A 24689-nucleotide genomic window follows, 5' to 3' on the forward strand; every position below is an offset into this window, starting at 1 on the left:
CCGAGGAAAACTGATTGTTTTATGTTCCAATAAAAAGACACAACTTACTCATCATTAGGATTAATGAACTGAATAAAAGTAATTGGACGATGATCACGAATATCGTAAACACATATACACTAGAATCAATTGAAAAGGTAATAATAGACAAAAATGAAAGGTGAGACAAGTAAAATCATTGTAAATTAAATGTTCAAGATTATTAAAAAACAATCTATTACTAGAACAACATATATAAGCGAACAATACTGTTTTCCATTAGATCCTCATCAGCCTTTACTCTAATATACAGTAATATTTATATGCACTTAAATATTACTGTATATTAGAGTAAAGGCTAATGAGGATCTAATGGAAAACAATATTGTTCGCTTATATCTGTTGTTCTAATTCACAATATGGGTATTTTTCAAATCTCTTATTATTCAATTCATTAATACTGACAACTAATAGTATGGTTACAAAATGATTAGATTTCAATAATATTAAATCCGATAGTTTTGTGCAAAATGTTTTATCAAGAACTGATTACCCGAACTATACTGAGACACTGATTAAATATGAAGATTTGTAACAATTTACTTTTTATTTGACTCAAGTAGATCATAAACGCTACATTAGTTATAAGTGACATATTTTAGGATAAACCAATGCAATCTAGAATGACGTACGGCTGAGGATTCCTTTTGATGTAAAATGGGATCTACGTAACCAAGATAGACAGGCGATGAAAACACAATACTTCAAAAATCATAAGTTGGGAACTAATGAAAAAACTTGATATTTAAACAATTCAAAATTGTAGTAGAACAACTCTGTTTATATGGCGAGAAATATAACCTCGAGAAAACAAAAATTAGCTAGCTTAAAGTGAGGACAATTAATTAGATAAAAATAGCAGTGAGAAAACATGAATCCGGGAAAGCTACCAAGAAATTTCTCGCATTTCAGGTCTATAATTTAATAAAAAAAGAAGTAGATAATTTGAGGTCATCCTAGCAATAAGATCTAGAAATCTTCAATATAATTTATATTAAGAAATCGGTAGTGGTGAAACTTTTCAAATTAGGTTGTAAAACATTATTAAAACAATAGCCCTTCGATTTTTGTAGTGGTCTTCTAGTTAATGTTATCATTTAATGATTGAAAAATCAACGTCGAAATTATATAAATATACCGCACTATGATATTATTTCATACATTCAAGAATGTTACAGCAATATGATGCGAAAGAATTTGAGTAGTTCTCTTTTAGTGTTTAATATCAATGGTAATAATGATAAGAATAATTTAAAGGCTTAATTCCTCTGTTTTAATGTCCCTTTATTCAAAAAGTATTGCACTGGTAGCTAATGGTTTAACATTACAATAAAGTTTATAGTAAAAAGTAGACTAAAATACAGTTCAAAGTAAAACAGAATGAAATAAATTATGAAAAACAATAGATAAGGTTTCATTTGACTAACATGGAAAATCCACTTCAGATTAATCGTCTCAGGTTATTACAGAAAAATACACATTAACATTACAACTATTAGAAAGATATCGGCACTCAACACAAATCTTTAGAGAGTGAATATAACAGAAATAAATGACTATTAGACAGACACAAGCAAACGATTCAGGATATTTTACAGAAATGAAAATCAGAATATGGTAAAAACCGATATCTTATTTTCACATTTATGAAAAGTTTATCTCAGAAAACAAGATGTTTATTTCAAGAATCATAACATGATAAAAAAGTATTTACTTTATCATCAGCCCACAAGATGATTTCACAATGCCATTTGATTGTTCTGACCAAGCCATGAACTTTAGCAAGCTCATGTTTTGCTTTGGTAAACATACCTTTTGAAAGCAGATATATCTATGAAAAAATATATAATATAATATGAGTATTCCCAGTATACTTGTGACATATAAAAATAATGAACACGAAAACTAAGATTTAGTAATTAACATTAACCTGGAGGAAACTTCACATTGCCATCATTAAACAATGGTATAAATACGCCGAACTAGTTTTAATACCTACCAACAATCATTATACCAACTACAGTATTCCTATTGTATCTAAAATACTAATCAATAACCATGTATCATCATGGGAAATTGTGCTTGAATCATACTACTTATATTAAGGCTTGAATATACCACCTACGTGTGAAAACTGAATAAGGTGTAGTATACAAATAGTGAATGTAGCTAGGCTGTGGGGGCGAAATTAAGAATGATCGTGGAATATGAAAGTCATCTTCAAGCCAATTCACACAAACCAAGAGAAATGAGTTTAAAAAACGGTAATTAATCCTGAGTGAGTATGGTGATTTTAGTGAGCTTACAATACTTTCACAGCGAACTATTAGTTATTTTAGCAGTTTAGTATTGCAGAGAATTTTCCCCAGCATCTTATTTATCTTTTTTCCTGAATCTTTCAGTAGCGGTAAATAATTTCATACAAAATTCCTCCTTGCCTACAAAACCTTTTTAAACGAAATTATTGAAGAGTAGGAAAAATAGAGTTACCAGATGGCGAAGTAAAGGAGTGTATGGAAATTGAGATTTATTTGAGCATTACTACGCCACCAGTAAACCTTTCATTCAGTGAATTACTAGCAAGGCAGTTAGTTTGAGACTTTGTAGCTCATTGTAACAAAAGTTTGCTGGTTTACATGTGATATAACATCTGCATCATAAGGAGTAGGTAGATTTTTGTAATTTTGCTTTCATAAGGTCATTTCGTATCTATGATAGAGAATTTCCTGACTAATCATGAGTGTTCTAAACAGCATATAAATGTATTTCTTACAAGACCTTTTACATATAGTCAGTCACAATGTAGAATCTGGCACGTATGCACAGCATTTTAAGTTGCTATGCCGTATTCATAAGTGCTGGTGGGGGTGTGAGTGATGAGATCAATGCACGAATAGTGAAAGCCAGAGCGGCTTATGCCAATCTGGGCCACCTTTGGCGCCTTCGTGATGTTAGTCTGGCTGTAAAAGGTCGGATCTACAACGCGTCGGTGAGAGCAGTTTTGCTCTATTCTTGTGAAACCTGGTCTCTCCGAGTTGAGGACGTTAGACGACTCTCTGTGTTCGATCATCGCTGTCTCCGAAGGATTGCTGACATTCAGTGGCAACACCATGTCAGTAATGCAGAGGTTTGGCATCGTGTATTCGGGCACAGAGATGATAATGCAATTGGTGTCACCATCTCGAAACACCGACTTCGGTGGCTTGGACATGTTCTACGAATGTCGTCCCACAGAATTACACGTCGTGCATTATTTGCCGACCCTGGAACTGGTTGGAAGAAGCGGAGAGGTGGTCAGTGCATGACATGGTGTCGTGGCATGAAAGAAAGCTGCAAAGGACTGGCTTGTGTCGGTCCTTCACGACTCCCTGGTTGGGGTCCGAGAGATGGTGCTACACAGTGGCTAGAGACGTTATCAGATATGGCTCAGAATAGAAGCCAGTGGCGATCATGCTGTAACCTTCTTTTACTTTCTTCATAAAAAGTGGTTGTGTCTCCCTTACCTGAAAGATTTCTTCTGATTGTACCTCGTTACTACCACACTACCTTACACCAATCTCTTCGTTATTGTTCTCTTTTTCTTTTGCGCTCCTTAGTTTTTTTTCTATTTCTCTTCGCATTCTCATTGTTTTGTGTGGCGCATATATATTGGCGCTCTTTTGTACCAATATTTATGTGTTCAAATAAATAAATAAATGCCGCATTAGGATATCAAGATGAACTTGTCACGCCAAATCCCAGATTAGTAGAGGTAGTAATAGTATCAGTGGAAATTGGAAAAATCAGGCATCGAAGATACGACTCGGAAAGAAAATATAAATTAGTGAAACGAAAACTAAAAAAGTCACGAGGAATTCAGAATCTCAGAACTTCGAGGAAGACAAAGAATTGATGCACCTATACCATTGCAAACGATTTTGAGCGGTCATCCAAAGTCTCTATCCATTGGTTACCGTTATTACACGGACCAACCAAGTAGTCTACTCCTATTAACATAGCTTAATCCAATTTTCATTGACTTCATGGACTAATAACATGTTTTGGTTTGCCCTCTCCTAACTTTCTTTCCGCCTGCTCCTGTACCAGAAAACATCGACTGTCGAGGTGGTTGGGCACACATGTCCCAGGCAATACTTACCCCCTGAACCCGAAATACACGAGTAATGCTTCGAAGACACCTATAATCGAATACCAGTAACCTACTAATATCCTCTATATTTAATGGCCATGTCTCACATCCATAAATGGGACAGAGAGAACTGCTGCACAGTAAACTCGCCCTTCGGTTGGAAGAAGGATATCTCGCCTACGCCACAAGTGACGCGATTCCGCAAAAGACAATTAAACCTTCTGAATCCGTCCCGAAATTCCAGTAGACTCCAGATTACCAGTAATTATGAGACTCCCGAGATAAATGAAGCGGTCTATGCATTCAACCACTTCACTCTCTATCAGTAATTCAGGCAACGACTCAAGCCAATCGTGATTACATCTCAGTCCTACAGGAGGTTAGTCACGGCTCGGATAGCTCAGTGGTAACGTCTCTGACTGTGAAGCTGGGTGACACGAGATCGAATCCGCCAGGGAGCACCAGTTCCCTCAAGATTACAGGTACACCTTGCTGACGAGTGCCAAGTAGCACGAAACCCGGGTCCAGGGTTTCCTGTAGACTACCTCCAACCACCATCTAAATGTCTAAAGCCTGCCTGATTTTCTCGGGTTGGCTCTTCACGAACTCTAGTTACACGTCCAAGTACTATTGAGGCTAATATTCTAAACACTACATTAGTTGACCTGATTCCTCTGTGATTGTTACAAGAGGATTTTTTTATCCTTTCTCATAAACTGAGACGATCGAGACCAGTCAGATGCTGACTAGCTCTTTCTCCAGTTGTTCCTATCTTTTCGATTCCTTACTATCCCTCACATGCGACTGTCTATTGGAATCCAGACTAATTGACCCTGTTCTGTTTTTTTAACATAATGCTATACCCACACCAACCAGGCCACGGGGTGTAGCATTGAGGTCTCCAGATACTTGAAGGATAAATTGTGCCGGTTTTTTATATTGACAAGGTGAGGTCAAATGAATGGATGTACTTGGATCCTGTATGCGCGTTTCAGAGACGCTGTATATACCGATGGGGTGAGATTATAGAGTCCTAGCTAAAGACTGTTGCCCTATCTAACAAAGTTCGAACATCAAAGGCCCCAACGCGTAGTTTTGAGTGTGGTTTCAAGAGACTAGGAATAATATTTCTTGAACTTAAATCATTAACATTGGTGGCGCGTGATAAGAAATATAAATGAGAAGGATTAGTTGTGAGAATAGAAGAATTAATAAGAGTTGAGGTAGGGATTTTATCCTCAACAAGATGATCTAGGGTGCCCGGCTGCCCGTACCGTGGGAGGATATTTCTTGGAGGGTCTGAAAAGCCTAATTAATTGTGATCTTAGCAACTTGGGAGTGTTAACGCAGAACCCAAAGGGTAAGGTGGAGTGTGACGTTCTTAGGGTCGACCTTTACTAACTCCTCCCTTCCGTTGTGAAAAGGCAATATCGCCACAGATGCTAGTTGTCCGAAGGAAACGCCTTATTTCTGTCGCGCCCCTCTACAGTCAGCAATACCTTTAAACCTTAAGTTGCTGCTTTTAGTTTCGTCGTTTACCAACCGACCTGCTTTGCATGGTACGACCTAAAGCGACATGTGTTCCGGACAATATAGCTTGGTTGAGTAATCACCACATGCAAGCCCGACAACCACATCCAGGTAGCAGTTACATGTATAATATAATATGCTCCTACTATATACTACTGTCGTTTGTTTATTATTTCTGCTCAAAGTCACCATCCTTATCTATCTGTTCGCAATTTCATTTTCTTATTGTGTGGCACATATTTATTATGGTGTTTATTTGTACCCATATTTATGTGCTTAAATAATTAAGTGCATAAATATAATAAACAGTAAAAATTATTCCTTTTCGATTCTGTGGAAAGATTGGACATCCAATTTCTAGGTTTAGACTAGGTCGGGCATCATGAACACACGGCGATGAAAAGTCCCAAGCTACAAACAAATAATGGATGTTTCCTCTGGTTTTTAAAGACTTATCAGCTGTTGTTAGTTCGTAATGTAGATTGTTTTCAGTACTATTTACTCGTTAAGAATGAAACAACTTATGAAGACAAAACAGATATATGTGTGATGCAAATATCAGTTGTTAAGATCCTCACCTTGTTAAAGCCAACAACCAAATTATTAGATTTTTCAAAATCTGGAGCAATAGCAACCGCTTTGATAGGATACTGGAAATTGCTAACTTGATTGGGTAATATCGAGGATAAATTATATATCACTAACTAGGAAGGGAATCAAATTGAAAAAAAGGAACTTAGTAGCCATCATAAACAAATGGTAACCCAATAAAGAATACAAATAAACTTAAGGGATTAGTCAGAGTAACTACCAGACATGATTATTTAAGAGACAAGTTTAATCACCAATACCTTCAATAGTTAGATACAACAGATTATCATGATATTTTAACTAGGTAAAATCGGGTCAAATGACCTATTTAACAAGTCTAGACACAAAACAATTTATTTCAATAATTAGGTCTATCTTCAGAGGATAAGAACACACATTACGAAATCCAATCAATTTACGATACTGGGCAATTGATGAGGGTTACACAATATCGTGAGTTGTTTGAAATCAAATATTAACACCGTTAGATGTTGGTTCAATGGTCTCGAGGTTGAGAAGTCGCACGCGAAACCGGAGGTACTGGGTCCAACTCCCGGATCCAGAGTTGTAGATATGCATTGGTGAGAAGTCCCACACTAGGATGAAACCACCTTCCAGTGCTTTCGGTTCCCAATAGTGGTCTGGCTGAGATCAGTTCATAATTTAAACTATGAAAACTCCACAATGTTCACAAAGTCCCCCCATATTAAGAAGTATATATGTCTAACAAAAATTAAAAGCAGAGGATATATAGATATATGTGAAAGGAAACTGAATAATTCAGTGGACTTTTCAACAGCAAAAGTACACTGAGTAATGTATTTAAATTTTATGATGTTTTACTTACAAGTCCATCTTCTCCACAACTAGCAATAAAATAACCTTGCTCCGATATACTAATTGCATTAACAGGTCCGGTATGCTGAAAGCAAAAAAGTGGTGATTTATGGAGTAATGAATTTACAAAGGAAAAACTGTAGAATTATGATTAAAAGCAATAGAGAAATTCAAAGTTTTATTTGACGATTTTCTGCTTTATTTCTATATCAGCATTGCAAAAACTATAAATTGTCTCAAGATGAAAGAAAAACAGATTACTGATATGTATTAGAGGATCAATGTACATGAAGAGTTATAAACATATATACCGTTTATGACAAAACTATATTAGTCAGTAATAATTTATGAACATCGGTTGAAGAGCTATCCTAGTAAAACCTATATTTAAATACAATATAACGAAACAAATGAGTGAAATAATGATAACAATAATAATAATTAATGGATGTACGAACTTATGACTTATTGTCTGACTGATAACGATAGTTAGTCACGACAAAAGTCTTGTTTAAATCTATTTTAAATAATTTGGTGAGGATATTCCGAGCTACCAGGATACTTGTTTACTCTAATGATCAGCATCAAATGAAAAACAGCACACGTTCAGGACTCTGGTAAGCAGTACCTACCTTCGAATCTGATCACTAGTAGTCAACGACAATATCAATACCAAGAAGTCCAATCAAAACTTAAAACAGACTACTGGAGGATCTGCTACCGTTAAAAATGAATTTTTTAGTCCTGTAACTAAAACTATGAACAAAATCTGATCACGTTGTACAAATAACCAAGCACACTTATTTGAAATATGATATATGGTAATGACTAATGATATGACTGTCTATAAATATTTATCATTACACTTGTACTTAGGTGAATTTCGAACAGAATGAAGAACCTTAACGTCAACTACTATTTAGAGAATAGTAAAATAACTGAAATTAAATTTAAGAGACAATTCCTAATTTTCTCCAAATGTTTATTTATCTTGAAATTACATTTTTTTTATAAAAACAATAGATGGATGAATTGCTAGACTACAGTGATGTAAATAATTACAGTTTGCTTTAAGTTGAAACACCTAACCGGACTGTGAACCACCAACATTAAGTTACCGCTACAGTCTTCTTGTACAATAAATGGGACATGTAATGAACTTCAAAACGGACATAGTACTGGGATGAATTTCATGAACAAAGTCTGATAGTCAGGTCATAACTTTAGTAGCGTATGAGTAACCTATGAAGTCCGTACCTTTAAATCGTTTATAATTAGAAGGACTTCTAACTATGCTTATGTTTATATTCCTTACTTTGCATTTTAAAATGTCATTTTATTATAAAAAATCCATTTTATTGACCAGTTGTGCTGTTATTTTTGTCAGCACCTTAATACAGAACTAACACCAACAATTTAGTGTCATGAACAATTACCAGTAAGCTAAATCGTATGATTGTGTATTATCTGTCAATCAGTATTCCAATAACCCAAACTTGCTCACTACTGCGGCACAAACGATTTTCAACCAAAAACGAGTTGTGTGTAGTCATGATAAATCGAAAACACGCTAAAAACGGTATACTTTGGATTTTTATTTACCACCTACTATGGCTAACAGTAGTAACATTTATAAAGAAAAGCTTTAACATCTGAAAACATACCCATTTGTGACATTTTACCAAATAAAGGTTTGTGTATTCTGCATCGAGACCCACTAACTAAAACGAAGTGGGTGAAGCGAAGTTCAAATCTGGAACTTACTAGTTTAAGGCTCACTGGTTAAACTACTAGGTCTGTAATCAATATTAACCCGGTAACTGGGAAGGGAACTATTCTTTTTTAACAATAAACTACTTAGTACTGAGCATGTCACGCTTGTAAACACAGGATTTTAGTATTAGTAGTGAGTTATATGTAAGTGGCATATACGCAAACAATAAAACTCATGTATATGGAATATTGCTACATGTAGTAATATAGAATATGATCGCTTACCACGCCATAAAATCCATTTTCAACAGGAAAACCACTGTGATCCAGTAAATGAATACGTCCTAATTGTGTTCCAACTGCAATAAACTTTAAAGTGTAGTGTAGAGATTTTAAAATGGTCAAACGTTTATACTGAATGCATAAGTATAATACTCGTGTAACAGTTTAACCAGGAAGTACATTCAGTGAGTCATAAAGAAGAAACGGAAGTTAGATTTCTACACAGATTTTCGGCTTTTAATTTCCAGGTGCTAAACTTTCGGAAGTGTGAACAGATACGTATATGCGTAAAGTACTAACAGTTCATCCTTTGCATATGTAATGCACTAATAATATAGATGGATTTGCGGTTTTTGTATAGAATAGTCTCTTGAAAGTGCATGTCAGTCAATAACTGATGAGCGCATCTGAAACGCCTACAATTAAAAGTTAATAGTCCATATATTATTGGTGACACTTTTAGCCAAATGACTGAATCGGAAATTCAATAAACGGGACAAACTAATGATTTTTAATACAACCACCAACAGAATGTCAGCATATGACTGAAATAAACACCTTTCTGATTGCACACTTTGGACATAACACTTCGCTTGAAATAGTTATGCCTATCTCCCCTGCAACGCTTATTAACACAACCTTGCTAAATGAAAATCATGACACTTGAAATATTATTCTACTTAAAGCTTGTTACTACGGTCTGCGCCGGCTCCCTAGCACTTTTGATCTTCACTCAAGCGACCTCAAAACCAAAACACGACTTGTGGGAGAAACGTAAATACACTTCAAAACACAAAGCAAAATTAATCAGTTACAAATCGATTTAAATTATTAGAGTTTATGGACAGGGTAATTGTCACTGAATACGAATCACCGTGTGCTAGTTAAAACAATAAAGACATAAAAAACAAAGTAGCGAATTACATATTGATTAAAGGTTAATGGGCGAAGTTCACTGTAAATCAATTTATGGATTCAAAAATTGATTCGTTCATTGATTTAGTCTGGGAATTTCGTATCCCCAACAATTACGCATAATGGGAAAAATATTTATTTATCTATGGATTTGTCGTTATTTGCTGTTTCTGCCACTTGCTTTCGATGTTAATAATTCTTTATTGCAACGGAACCCACAGTATTGAGCAGAGATATTATTATTTCTTTAAACCCAAGAGAACTTGGTATTTTCACTGGGCGTTCATTAAGATATGGATTTGTCCTATTTCACAAAAATAAATATGCTGTGCGCATGAGGGCTTTCGAAATAAATTTTCTAGCCACGAATTTCAACTTTATTATCAAACATAAGTAGCGGAATATATGCTAACATACCCAATAAGCAACAAACAGTTGTTACCATCCTTGTAAAACATCTTAAACATTGTTTCCTTTATCCAATCTTTTACACTGAAAAATTACAAGGCACTGAAGGAATAATTTCTAACTAGAATGTCCTATTACATTCGAAACTCCAATATCTCAACTAAAAAGCTCGTAATACTGTATATTAATGGTCTGTAACGGGGAAATCTATTTAATGACTTCAGATAGGGGAGCAATTTCACAAAAGACTGCAGGAAAGAAAGCTTACATCTAGCGGTTACTCTAAACCACCAGATGTAGAAGGCCAGTAAATCAAACAGTATTAGAATGCACTGAATGTATACCGGCGATGAACTTTTAAACAGATTAAGCTTCATGACAGACCAATAAACTAAAGACAAGAAACACAAAAGAAATATGTGTTTATACAAACAGTACCCCGAGTCACTGTGAGACTTCATCAAGCAGTCAAAAACAAAAATTGAAGAGATCATCAATCACAAAAACGATAAAACTAATTTCCTCACAGAAATGGATATTTTGAGACATCATAAACAACTTGTATATTTACAATAACATCTTTTAGGGTTTACTAAGCACTAAAATAACCATAGAAGAAACTACTGTTTGTAAACGTATACCAGGAATTTGCACAAACCAAAACGAGACATAAAGGCAGTCAAATAGTAACATTTTCAATACAATCAAGTACCAAATACGGATCTATCTAGTCGACTTTAGGCTACACGTTTTGTGCAAGGTAGTGATACTACTGGTCTGGTGAAATAGAAATAGGAACCTACTATACAGTGATCCAGAGTTAAGTCCTTCGACTGATTAGCTACTGACCGACATCAAAACTTTATTTGGCTTTTCTTTATCATGGTTTAATATATTCAATGAGAAATATTGATGACAAATCAGTTTTACAAGAAAATATCTACCAAAACATGCTTACTTTGCCATGCACTGCCACACAAGTGATGGAATCTATGGAAGTTATATCACGTAAACCATGTTCTATAGATTTGAACTTAAGACATGGCTCGACGGCCTCAAAACTTTTATTTTCATCAAAATCTTCAGCCAATTCAGCAACTTCAAATGTGTTGGACATCTGTAAATACATAAAATATGAATTGATAACCCGAACAGGCGTAGGTGAACTATGTTGTCGTATGTAAAATATGATACTAAGTGATTAATGTTAACGTAAAACACTATCTCTAATAAACTTAGTGTGAATTTAGGATAATTATCGTGTTTATTCAATTATATGTACAACTATGTAGCCTTAACAGAAAGTCAGTTAGATACGCAAAAACGCTACTTTATTTAAGCCCAAATTGTACTAAATATTCTTCTATTAAAGGACTTCTAAAGAAACCATCTGTTCTTCTTATGTATCGACTGGGAACAACCGAGGTATAGTGTTTATTTCAACACCCTACTGATAACGATACTCCACACAAAACGAACTTTTGAATGTGATAATAAGAATACAAAACTTAAAATCGTTTACCGTATCCAAGATAATCTAGCCATTTTAATACATTGATATAATAAAACATGCATCTAAAAGCTTTTTAAAGAAAGAAACTTAAACTAAACTAACAATCGAAGAAATAGGTAGCGCTATTGTCCGTATTAGGAATAATGGACACGTTTTGTTGAAAATTTTGATGTTTAGTTTTTATAATATTACACTTTCGTCGTGTAGTTTTGAAATCGAAAAGCTACAAAACAATACCAACCAAGCTCCTGTATTCAAGAAATTCTGACATTCCGATACTATAATAAAACCTTCACTTTTGTAAAGGATTCAGTTGTGATATTCGCGTACATAAATAGTAGTAGAGATAGTCAGGTTTTGTGTCCTTTTTATTTGGCATTTCAAAGCCTTGTGTAACACTGAGTAGTAATAAACTTTGGTGTCTCGCGACCCTGAAACGACATATTATGGATAGTTTATCTATCAATTTCGTAGAGAAATAAATATTTCTTAACGGATGGTTGGATTGATGAGTGAAACGTAGGTGAAATGTACCCAGATCTATAAATTAGCTGATAATTAATAAACAAAATGTTCAAAAATAATGAAAACCAAAATGATACACCCAACTGAAGAGTAACCGGAGAGTTCCTCTGTTAAAATTTTATGAGTTGTTTACGAAGAAGAGTCATGTTTTACACTAAATTTGTAGGACAAAACATTAATAGTCATGATCTTATCCTTCGGAACTAATTTTTAAAAAAATTAATATTTGGTTGAGTGCTTATACAAAAATAGAAAATTTGATTTCTGAGAGACGGCATACTGTTTGTACATTTATATGTGGAATTTCGTGACGTACATGAGGTTTTAAATCTCCACTAACCTATATATATGGCCAGTGACACGTTGGAAGGCTTACATTTCAAGACGTGTGGGGGCTAAGTTCGAGAGATAAGGCAAGACTTGATGAGCTACAGGATAAAGAGCAGATCCAAACATCTAAACAAAAGCAACCATGTCACAGGATAGTAACCCAAATAAGGATATTCACGAACTACATTTCACTAGTACTATTATATTAAGGGGGATTGACAAACCTCAGTGAGAACAGAAAAATTTGAAACCGCTACCCAGAACCGACAAACGAACTCCTAGGAAATCTACACCATAGTGACAGTGTAACAAATATACCAACAGAAAACGAAAACCAGCTCGTTTTTGACTGCTAGTCGTAAATTTACTGTTTTGTAGAAATCAGCTCAGCATATGCTTTGAAGACCAAACAAAATAAAATAACATGACGTACATTAAAATGAAATAGTAGACCTTACGCTAACTAGATTCATAATCATATTCACCCAAAAGATAATTATACATAATTATCTTATATAAATATATATATATAGTACTAATGATAGAAACACCTAAGGCTGTAAAATAAGTAATTAGAACTACGAATCGTTAGCATTACTACATACTAACCATATTTTAACTCATTGTTCCATATATTGTGCTACGACAACCTTGACCAGCTTGACCTTCACCGTATCGATATCCTCAAATTGTTCGGTACGCAAAATAAATTCTGTAAGTCTTCGACGTTTGATGCTGACCGCATTAGTTTTAATAGACTCACCTAGCTGGAGCCGCTCGGTCACGCATGCACACCAGATCACGAGTTGGAACATCCCCTACAACCACCAGCCAGCTTATATTAATCACTGGATATATTGATATTCTATCAAAGATGCCTTCGAACCTCTTCGCTTCTGACTTCTGATGTCCCTAGGTTGGCACGTTTCGATTATAAAAGGTGTTATTGGTTAATTTGTTGCCAAAATTCAGATGCTTGTGGCATCTTTGCGTTCAGATGGCTGTGAACAGAATATGGGAATCTTTTGTCAAACGAGCTTCCGTGTTTGGCAACCTCAGACCACTGATTCTTCTAGGTACAAACCTAGGTATATGAGAAAAATGGAAGTAATAGAATGATTGACGAGTTAGTGCCCATTTCTGTCCAAAGTGGTTTCAAATGGTTGTAGATGGAATAGAAGAAGCTTTCACCAAAAGTGCTTCCGTATCTAGTAGAAGTGGATTACCGAATCCTGCAAGTAAGAACCTAGGTATGTTAACGATAAAAGAGAGAAGAATTAGTAAATTATAGCAAGATACTCTTCTTGTTCATTAAGAGTGTGTCAAGTCTTCTTTTAACGGACTCCTAAGAAGTCGCTTAGACCAGTTCAGCCGTCAGCGAATTCATACAATTCGGTACCCTTAAAGAGTAGAAGGTGTCCCTACAGTCCGCTTTGCTGTGTTGCCCCCAGTTTCGGGTTGTTGCAACCAAGGTTTGTGTCAGAACTGAGCTTAAATAGGTGTTTAAGGGGGGTGTTCATAAGTGGTAATAATGCTGTAAGCCATTAGGTCACCTCTAAGATTCCTCTTCTCTAGTGGGTAAATGTCCAGTGATTGGAGGCACCCTTCATAAGACTTGAGTCTCGGAAGTGATTTCGTGGCTCGCCGTCGAGTAAGTTCCAGAGTGTCCCTATCCTTTTGGAGTGAGGGTGAAGACACATCGTGTATCTATACTCTAACTGGGGGTGAATAAAGCTGTTGAATGCTAGGTAAAAATTTATTCCATCGAACTGACTAAAAATGCTCTTCAACGCTACCAATCCAAGGTTCGCTGGAAAGGCATTTTTGTGGCAGTCAGCGTAAGACTTCAGGTCGTAGGGTACCAATACTCCTAGATTTTTCCCAACAAGAGACACTTCTATAGGACAGCCGCCTAATTTATAGTTGTAGTCTGCAACTTATCACAGATGAACTAATTTACACTTTGAATTCTCCACCATCTCAAAATCATATGGGCGTAATACACTTTGAATTGTCAAAGTTGATTCCGTTGTCATTTGCCCAAATTCGAGGTCAAGTCAGATCCATCTGGAAATGCCAGTTCACCCTCTTGGTTGTATTATTCTCCACAGAGTTTCACATCATCAGGGAAAAATATTAAATCTAACAAAACCTGTCTTGAGGACCAAAGCAAGAAAAGATGAGGTCCTAGTACCAAACCCTAGGGAACCCACCAGTACATTCCATAGCCCGAGAGAAAGTTAAGTTAACCCTGACCATAAATGTCTATGATTAATATGTAAAATGAGCCAATCAGTTATTAATGATTTGATACCTAACAGTTTGAGCTTACTGATAAGATATATATGGCTGACCCTGTCAAAATCTTTTAAGAAGCCATGGCACGGGACGTCAACCTCCTTACTGAGATCAAGGAAGGCTGTCTATCTGTCCGCTGCGGTCAGCGGGTTGGTTATGCAAGAGAAATTTTTCTGTAACCGTACTGTTAGGATGAAAAGATGTTTATGGATAGCAGGTAGTCGTGTATACCGTAGCATATCAGGGTATCGAAAGAAGTGCTACCTGGCGGTAGCTCAAGGGTTCGCTGGGTCGATGAACGAGAACAGTGCTCAGGTTCAGTTCTGAGAGTCCTGTGGAGTTGCACATGAAGCCCTCATCAATATAGTTAATTTGGATCGGTTGACATGTCCGAACGTACTGATCATTCAGAGGGCCAGTATTGTCACTGACGTTGTTGTAGGGCCATTAGGACATAGCAGTTGAAAATCTCTGATTTTGGCTTGTCAAAGAGAATAAGCTTTTTGGATTGGGGACAAATTTATCGATAATCTTTACCTGGTATTTATGCCTGTCTTCACTTGTCGCCTTTTTTCATTGGTTTGTGTTTTAATCTCTCGTTGTAAGGTAGTTTGAGAACTGACACCAATTTAGTGCTCACGAATTGCATGAACTTAAGTAAACCCACATCCCGAAAAAACAATGACAAGCTGCTTAGGTGCAGCATTACATGTGAGGTTTCATGCTGGTCCCGTATTGAACTTAAGTGCATGACAATAAACCATGTAAAGGTCCTGCAAAATAATCATACAATTCGATTAAGGTTAGAAATTAGATTTTGGGTTTTCATCACGAACTGACAGCGGCCATGATGCCAAAACTCTATTTAGCCAAAAAGATTAGTGAATCTCACGTAAAAGTCTCAGTGCCGTTATATTATACGTGATTAGTTTGTTCGTAAATTATAGTCTCGCCACTGAGTAATCACTAGTAAGGAGATCATAATAATTAGAGTAAATGTTTGTATAAATTAGAAAATTTAGCCAAAAATATGCAAGACGTCTCATTGAATTTACCAAATGGTTTACGAATTTGTCTTATATACATTAATGAAGCTATTGAAATCAATGTTCGAAAGCCTGATCTTTGTACCCATGAAAAGTTTGTACAGCCATATTATTTTGGTCATTGATATACAAGTGTGCTGTAGTTGAAATTTGATTCGCACTGTCGTGGTTGAAATGTCCACGTCCAAAATCAAGAACAGAACAAGTGAACAAATACGATGGAAACTCACTGATTCTATGATTTCAGCTCATTTATTCACTGATACAATCATTGACAGTAATATCAATTACAATTGTTTACATAACTGTTAAGTCTTGTGGTCTGTTAACCATCATTTAACTTAGACCATTTTAGCACTGTGCCAAACCAATGACTTGTTGACCGGTACGAGCAGCTTAGAATCCTTACTGGCCGCTCTATGAGATATTACAGTGAAACCGCATCACTTTCTGTCCTTTCGCAAAAGAAGTTGTTTGCATGTGCTTTTGAAGAATACATCTAGATAGAGTAATATATTTGATATAAAACGCAAGGGAATCTGTGAAATAATCACGCCTGAATGGTGGGGCCATGAAGTCTAGATTGATAATTCACATACAAAGCTTGTCAGATCTCAAAACTATGATATTAGCACTGCTCTAATAGACCTAATCCTGAAATTACAGATTTGTCATGATGTAACTGTCTAATCTATTAGATCTTACGTGGAAGTCACATCATTATCTACACTGGCTCATCGTACCGTAACAGTTACCAATATGTGATGGAGAACACATTCAAGCTAGAGGTAGAACAATACATTTAATAGGAGTAAAACTAAGTTTTACAGAACATCCACGCATGCGAGGCTGAGCCATGCCATCCGATCACTTCGAATTAACTGGATTCATCTTTTCCGCCTTCCATATAGTTGGGTTTTTCTCCGCGTTAAATGGTGAATACCTATTTTCCCGGCTGTCTCGTGTTCAGCTTTGAAGATTGTGTGATTATGGCCCAGTGCCACTACAAGTCTTTTCAGTAATTATATATTCAGCTGTAAGCACTAGATAGTTACGAACTCAAGTCCATTATAAACGCTTTGAACAGTTTTGGATTATTATTTGCGTGAAGTGATAAAAGCTAAGGGTGACGCCAGTTACACTTTGATGACTTACAAGTTTGTAGACTATTGGGCAGCCGAAAAAGTGTCTGGTGCTACAAACACTGTCACTGTGTTCAGTATCTCAGTAGTCTGGCCATAAGAGGCCTTAACAATAAAATTCTTTAAGTAGACTTTACGGAAGTAATTTGTAGGGAAAGCGAAATGTCACTAAGCCCTAGCAAATCATCCGGCAGTTGGGTCATTGAATATCGAGTAAATCATCGATCTTCGTCAAGGTCAGGGACAACCAACGCTCTTCAGTTAATCATATGCCATGGACTGGCCCATGCGGCAGTGGTCTTACTTTTGCTTTTATCTACTTTAACTAATATATTTCTGTAATAACGTTCTCTGTGTTGTACAGTCTTCAAAGCATCTATGATACATTGATAAGTCAATTGGAATAGTTCACGTAAAGCGCTGACCACGAGGTGTGACTTCGACGTTGGCTAGTTTGTCACGCCATTCACGTCTAACTCGAGTAGGCGTCCACTCATTCCGACATAGATCATCTACGTTGGTGATCTACAAATTTAATAAGATTTCAGTCTAATCGCTCTTCATTGGGATGGTATGTTTCTGTTACCATGAATCATGGGGCAGGAATTTCATCAATCTGTTTTGTCTTTCTCTTGATGTAGGGGAACATTCTCATTCTAGGAAGAAAAACGAAGTCGTCTACCAAGAGTCAAATCAAAGCTTGTGTCATAATTCCTGTCTCAAGAATAAATTATACGATTATTGGAGTACCTGTCTTTAGTAATCATGATCTGTGAAAATATTATTCGCTTCTCATATTCCTAGGTGTCTTTTTAAACCAGGTTTGTGGCTAATTGCATTTGTGTACTTCAACATCTGTTTTGAATCTCTCAGTGATCAATATGCCCACTGTTATCAGGGTAAACCATGTGATAGAATAACTTATCAACTGCAGACTGCTACATAGGAGGGTAAATATTACTTTGCTCAACGTAACAGCTGTATTCAGTAAGATATGTGAAATTGTAACCAATCTGAATGTGCGTATAAAATGTGCCATAAGTTCTTAGTGTGTCTAAAGAGAACACGTTTCTTGCGAATCATATCAGTCATACTGTTCACCTCCTCTGAGCAAGTACCCAATTCTTCGTGAATATGTACCGCTTTTAAAGTCATTAGACTATACGTATGTAGCAGATTTTATGGGTCAAGGTCACTCAGTAAGTCAATAACGATCGGCAGGGAGTAAAAATTATTAGGTTTTGGTCCTCGTGATGTCCCATTTAGCACAGTGAATTAAGTTGATTACGCACATGAAGTTCTGACAGGTTTTAGTTCTCCTGCTTTATATTCCTGTAGCCAACTAACAAGGTGAGATTGACAACTTTGCTAGATTCGGTGAAAGCAAAATCAGTCAATAGATTTCAGGACACGCCAGCTTACCTGCCCCATTAGTGGATAACCTGTTCTATTGATTGAGATGTTCGGAAGGCATAGAATATTAACTCAGATATATAAGTATTTCCTTGCAAATAATTCTCATAGTTTCACCAACCTCGTTGGTTGAGAGTTGGTGCAGTAATTTGACGATAATACCGACTACATGACCTAACATAAGGGTTTAGTGAAGCAGTCCTCCGTCCGTTGGTAACTTACCTCAATATTAAACGATTACGGCAAGTGCTCAAACATCTTTGAACGAAAGGTGAAAGTCCTCAGTAAGACTTTATTTACTTACGTGCTTATTCCCTTTATCTGTGGTGAAGCGTGGGTCGACGAACAAGATTTTCAAACCAACTCACCCCTTAAGTTGTTTCTAGTAGCTATTTATTCTTTTCATGTTGATCTTCAGTAATGGCGGCTTTAACATTAATTCTCCCCCCTTTTGCTTGTGTTGCATTCATTGAACTGGAAACACTCCGTGTTATGACGAACTTAAATACTGTCCTCCGAGCGATCTGTAAGCGATCTATCCAGAAAGAATCGATTAACATTCCTGTGTTGGTAGGAACATCTAGTTGCTTTACATGGACCGCCATTTATCTACTTTTTTGTTAACTTTTTGACTGAGCGATAGAGCGTATATAAACTGACCTAAACAGTAATTTACCATTCAAAACTAATTAAGATAGGAGTCTACATTCATCTCCAGCGTCTTTTAGTAAATTCATCTTCAGCTAGAAGCTAGTTTGTTCTTTGCTATAGTAGACCGATAATGATAGTATCCAACCAATGAATCTAGATTACCATGCATAGAAAAATATTTGTAAATACCGGCATCATTCTATGTTGTGTTTTAGGATCTTATGTTTCCTGTGTGTGTGTTGAGGTTACTGTTGCATAGACTGCCTCTACAGTATATTCACATTCATTTGTTGATATGCGTGCGATAGAGCAGCTAGGTCATCTTCGAAGTTCAAATCACCTAGCTGCATTAAAGCACTCTATTGCATTCCGTGCTTCACCTGAGATGTAGAGGTCTTCATAATCCAATCGACCACCGGAAGAATGAGAAAAAGAGGGAGTAAGAAGTCTTGTCTGACACTGGTCCACACTTGGAATGCATCTGTCAGCTGTCGTCCATGCACAAGTTCGCGGCGTAGTGTGTCGTATAAATTCCGGATGATGTTAGCGATTTTCTCTTGCACATCATGGTGTTGGAGAACGTCCTCTAATATTTTCCTACCCACGCTAGCAAACGCCTCCCATGGTCAAGGAAGTTAGTGTATATTTACAAATTCCACTCAATCTATTGCTCAACAATGATCGTTGGTGTCACGACTTCATCTATATATGACTAATTCTTACAGAACCTAGTTTGTTGATTTCAAAGCTCGGCGTCTACTTAGCCTTTTATCCTGTTCAACGACACTCTACAACAAACTTTTCTGTTTTTTTCACTATCTTCCACCTGTTTCTGCTTGTCATCTCTAATGCTTTTATTTCAAATGGTTCAAATGGGTGTAGACGGAACAGAAGCATTTGCTTAACAGGCTTCCGTGTCTTATAGCAGGGGATCACCAATACCTCCAGGCAGGAACCTAGGTATGTTAACAATAAAACAGGAAAAGAAATTAGTAAATCATAGTGTGATGCTATCTTTAGTCCTTAAGAATAGTTCAGGTTGACTCATAAAGGACTCCTGGGAAGTCGCTTAGACTAGCTCGGCCGGAAGCAAATTCCAGCATTCAACAACTCTTAAGCAGTAGAAGTTGTGTCTACAGTCCATTCTGCTATGTTGTATCTCCAGATTCTGGGTGTTACCTCTTAGGTTAGTGTTGAAACTAAGCTTAAGTAGGTGTTTAAGTGGATGTCCAGAAGTGTTAAGGATACTGTAGGCCATTAAGTCACCTCTAAGACGTCTATACTCTAATGGGTAAAGGTTAAGTGATTGGAGGGAGGAAATACTATGTTTCCGTATTCTAAATGGGGACGGATAAAACTAATGAAGATTATGTGGAAAGCTCTTTCGTCAGACCGGTCAAAAATGCGCTTCAATGTTGCCAGTGCAAGGTTTGCTCGGAAGGCATTTTTGTCACAGTTGGCGTAAGACTTTAAATCGTAGGGCACCGGGACTCCTAAATCTTTTTCGACTTGGGATACTACTAGAGAGGAGTTTCGTGAGTTACAACTGTAGTCTGCAACATGTCGCAGATGGACTACTTTACATTTTGAAATATTAAAGGTAAGTCGGTTATCGTCTGCCCAACTTCGAAGCCGAGTCAGACCCTCCTCAAGTACCTGTATATCGTCTTGGTTGCGTATCTCTCTCTCCAAAGTTTCGCGTCGTCGGCAAAAAGTAATAAGTCTGATGTTACCTGTTGAGGATGATCATTTATGTATATCAAGAAGAGAAGAGGTCCTAGTACTGAGCCCTGGGGGACCCCACTAGGACATTCCATAGCCTGAGATAAAGTGAAATTAACCGTGACCTTAAAATGTCGATTTTTCAGGTATGAAGTGAGCCAATCGATTAGAGGTGGTCTGATACCCAATCGTTTGAGCTTATTGATAAGACATGTATGGTTAACCTTACCAAAAGCTTTTGAGAAATCTAGGTAGATGATATCAAACTTCCCCTTGTGATCAAGGATGCTTATCCATCTGTAAACCGCAGTCAGCAGGTTGGTAATACAAGCGTAACCCTTCCTGAAACCATGCTGTTGGGGTGAGAAGAAATTTAAGGACAGTAAATAGTCATTTATACCATCGCATATCATGGACTCCATGATTTTTGAAGGTATTGAGAGGAGAGCCACCTGTCGGTAACTTGAAGGTTGGCCGCGTCGACCTCCTTTGAAAATTGTTGTGATGTGAGCCAGCCTCCAATTTTCCGGTAGTTTTCCTCGACTTGGCGAGTGTGAGAACATCACGCTATGCGGCGTCGCCAGGATTGAGGCTGCTTCCCTCAGTATGGCGGAATGGACCATGTCCAGGCCAGGAGAAGTGTCTAGTCTTAAGTGCTGCAGTTTCCGGAACACCAAGTCAGCGCTTAGGTTCACTTCGGAAAGTCTTGTGGAATTGCAGATGAAACTTTCATCAGTAAAGTTGATGTCGGTCGTTTGAAATGTCTGGGAGTAATGTTCAGCCAGAAGGTTAGCGGCGTCGCCATCGTTGTTGGTTGGGCCGTTAAGACCTACCAGTTGGGAAACTCCAGTTTTGGCTTGACGAAGAGAGGCTGCATAACGGAATAAGCTTTTAGGGTTAGAGGAAAATTTGTCCATAAACTTTGTCTGGTACTGAAGTCTATCTTCTTTTATAGTCTTCGTGCATATGTTCCTGATATGTTTGTATTGCCTGTACGCACCGTTGTTTTCAGTTCGTATTCTGCCCGACAGCGCCTTTTGCGGCTCAGCAGACGAAGAGTGCGGTTCTTGATGGTTGTAGGTTGCTTGTAGCTATTAGGGAACGTTTGAAGAACTGACTGCTCTGTAGCACGTAAGAGCGTGTGCAGTAAGAATTACCGATGAACATGCACATCAAGTTGAGGGTGAACTTTCCAGTCCATCTGTTGTAGATAGTCCTGTAGAACTGACACATTCAACAGTTTGAAATTGCAGCGCCTGTTGTTGGTGGGATATCTTAGCTCAGTTTCGCTGATAAAACTAAAAGCTATGACGGCGTGATCGCTTTTCCCCAGGGGAGCCAGGATTGAGAGGTTTTCAACTAGAAATTCCTCGTTTGTAAGTACCCAGTCTCAGCGCGACGGCGTCTGACTGTTTCTACAATCAGTTGCCGACTCCACATTTTCGAATGATCCCAAATCCCCAATGAGGTTGGAGAACCGAGCTTCAGTTTAGTTTTTACCTCCAATATACGTAGGTTCCGCAAAATTGACTCTAGGTTGATTGAAGTCCCCTAGAATCAGGATATGAGTGAATCCGAAACGCGTAGAGCGGGATAGTCCTTCCAGCATACGACTATCGTACTCGATGTCGGCAGTTAGCTCCTTGTAAATGACTCCGACTAGACACCCCGATGTACTAGACAATCTTACAGAGCACCATATGGATTCCTCAAAATTGTTAAACTCGAGGTTATGAACTTGGTGTACCTCCAAGCAAGGTAGTATGTATACGGCTAATCCACCTCCAATTCCTGATTTTCTTGCGTTGCGAAACAAAGAAATCCCAGGTAATGCTAACTCCTGGTACCAGAATTGAGAAGATATCCGAAATTCAGATATTCCTGTCAAATGAACCTTATTAGCGTTGCTAAGTTCACGTAGCTCGCGGCGTTCATGTATAAACAGTTTATGCTTTCAATTTGAAACGCGTGAGCTTCTTTCTGTTTGCCTGTATGAGCCTTACGTGAATGGACAGGTAGCCCACCTGTATAAGGTTTACCGAGTTGGTAGGCCCTGTCCTTTACACGTTTTTTGTCATCAAAATAATCAGTAAGTGGAATGATCAGCTCCAACTTGCCTTTGTGCTTGGTCCTGGCTTCATATGGCCTGTCCGGGTGCTTGTGGATTCCAGTTGACAACCGACGTCTGTTGGCACGAAATGCTTTCAGAGTTGCAGCCGCCATATGGGAAGATGAGAAGGTTATCTTCATTGGACGGGGTTTAGAATCACCGTCCTTCTTGGCTAGTCTCGTCACATATTGAGTCAGTATGTTTTTGAGCCTCAAGGACTGTTTGATGAATTTCCATTCCCTGATGTCAGTTTTTGATTGAGTAGGGTCCGTATTTTCCGGTACACCTTGCACAATTATATTTCTTCTGCGGAAAATCTTCTCGCGGGATTCTTTAGGGATGTTTCGGATGAGTTTGCGCTCAGAATACGGTTCGTCGGGCAGTGTTACTACGTTCCCATCGGATTTAAGTAAATGACTAGCTAGCATTCTTAAGTGTTGCACGAAGTAGCCTCGAGTGATTTCGTTGCTTAGATTCCTTTCCCCGAGGGAGCCATGTGGCCATCAATGGCACTATTCTAGGAAGTTCAAACTTCGTGTTCAATTCTCTCCAGAGCATCCTAATATTTTTGTCTTGCAAACTGAGAGGGAGGTCAGGTTCGTCTTTGGGATTCATAATTATGAGAGATTCATTACGAACCGTTATTGTTTTCTCAGGTTTCCCCGTGCGTTCAGGTTCACTATCTTGTTGTTTAGAGATCGAAGCACGTTTCTGATTCCTAGGCTCGTTGATGACCGGATGGACATTCTATTACCGTTGAATATATGGTGGTGCTGAGTTTCTGCATGTTATCATTAGTGCTAATGCATGTTCCATCGATAGTAGACCTGTCGATATCCTTATTCTTGTTTTCATTGCGCATTCTTGTTTGTCTATCCGTTTTGTGACTGTCCTTTTCCAAGTTTGCTGACAAATTATTCCACAGACCTGTCAATAGAACAATGATGTTACTCAGTAAAACTACAGCATCCGTGTTGCACGTAACAAATTCCCACTTATGATCCGACTCGCTGAATCTGTTATAAGCAGTTGCTGTGAGATCTGTACACGCTTCGTGGAACCAACCTTTGCAGTTATCGCACTGCATGTCAGATGTAACAGTAAATCGGCATCCATGTCGTTTGCATGAATTTTTCATGACTATATTGACGTAAACTGTGTTATAGATGATAGCAAAAGCCTAAGACCGTAAAAAATACACTAAAATCACACTGAAAACGGGCAAAAATGGATAAAAACGGATGATATAAACCGAACTAGCCTTTACGTGGAAAGCTAGAAAAACCGAAAAGTAAGCTGAGGCACAACCACAGTTAACTGATAAGTTGGGTGAAACTCGGAAAAAAGTAATCTATCGAACGTATAGCTTAGAATAGATTCTTTAGATCAGAAATGGTACTTTTGTTGCGTAAGAACACAGCAAAAGTTCGAGAAATGCAAATCACGTAAGGACTAAACTTCCCGTTCGAAAAGCGCGCGTATAATACTCTTTTGT

The 24689-nt window shown here is 37.5% G+C and overlaps 1 protein-coding gene across 2 annotated transcripts in view; it reads right to left on the reverse strand.

Annotated features, from left to right (window-relative positions):
* The window catches only part of VPS41_1 (Vacuolar protein sorting-associated protein 41), a 38527-nt gene extending 24996 nt beyond the window's left edge, over positions 1-13531 (reverse strand). For both annotated transcript variants that reach the window (XM_051217133.1, XM_051217134.1), the window contains exons 1-7: positions 13422-13531; positions 11403-11561; positions 9125-9208; positions 7137-7211; positions 6277-6402; positions 1754-1870; positions 49-119 (exon numbers count right to left, since the gene is read on the reverse strand). In XM_051217133.1, coding sequence (XP_051073881.1) covers positions 49-119; positions 1754-1870; positions 6277-6402; positions 7137-7211; positions 9125-9208; positions 11403-11561; positions 13422-13424 — 635 coding nt within the window. In that variant the 5' untranslated portion in view covers positions 13425-13531. The remainder of the gene's footprint in view (positions 1-48; positions 120-1753; positions 1871-6276; positions 6403-7136; positions 7212-9124; positions 9209-11402; positions 11562-13421) is intronic.
* Positions 13532-24689: the final 11158 nt, after the last annotated feature.

Source organism: Schistosoma haematobium, chromosome 1 (assembly GCF_000699445.3).
Source record: "Schistosoma haematobium chromosome 1, whole genome shotgun sequence".
NCBI classification, from domain to species: domain Eukaryota; kingdom Metazoa; phylum Platyhelminthes; class Trematoda; order Strigeidida; family Schistosomatidae; genus Schistosoma; species Schistosoma haematobium.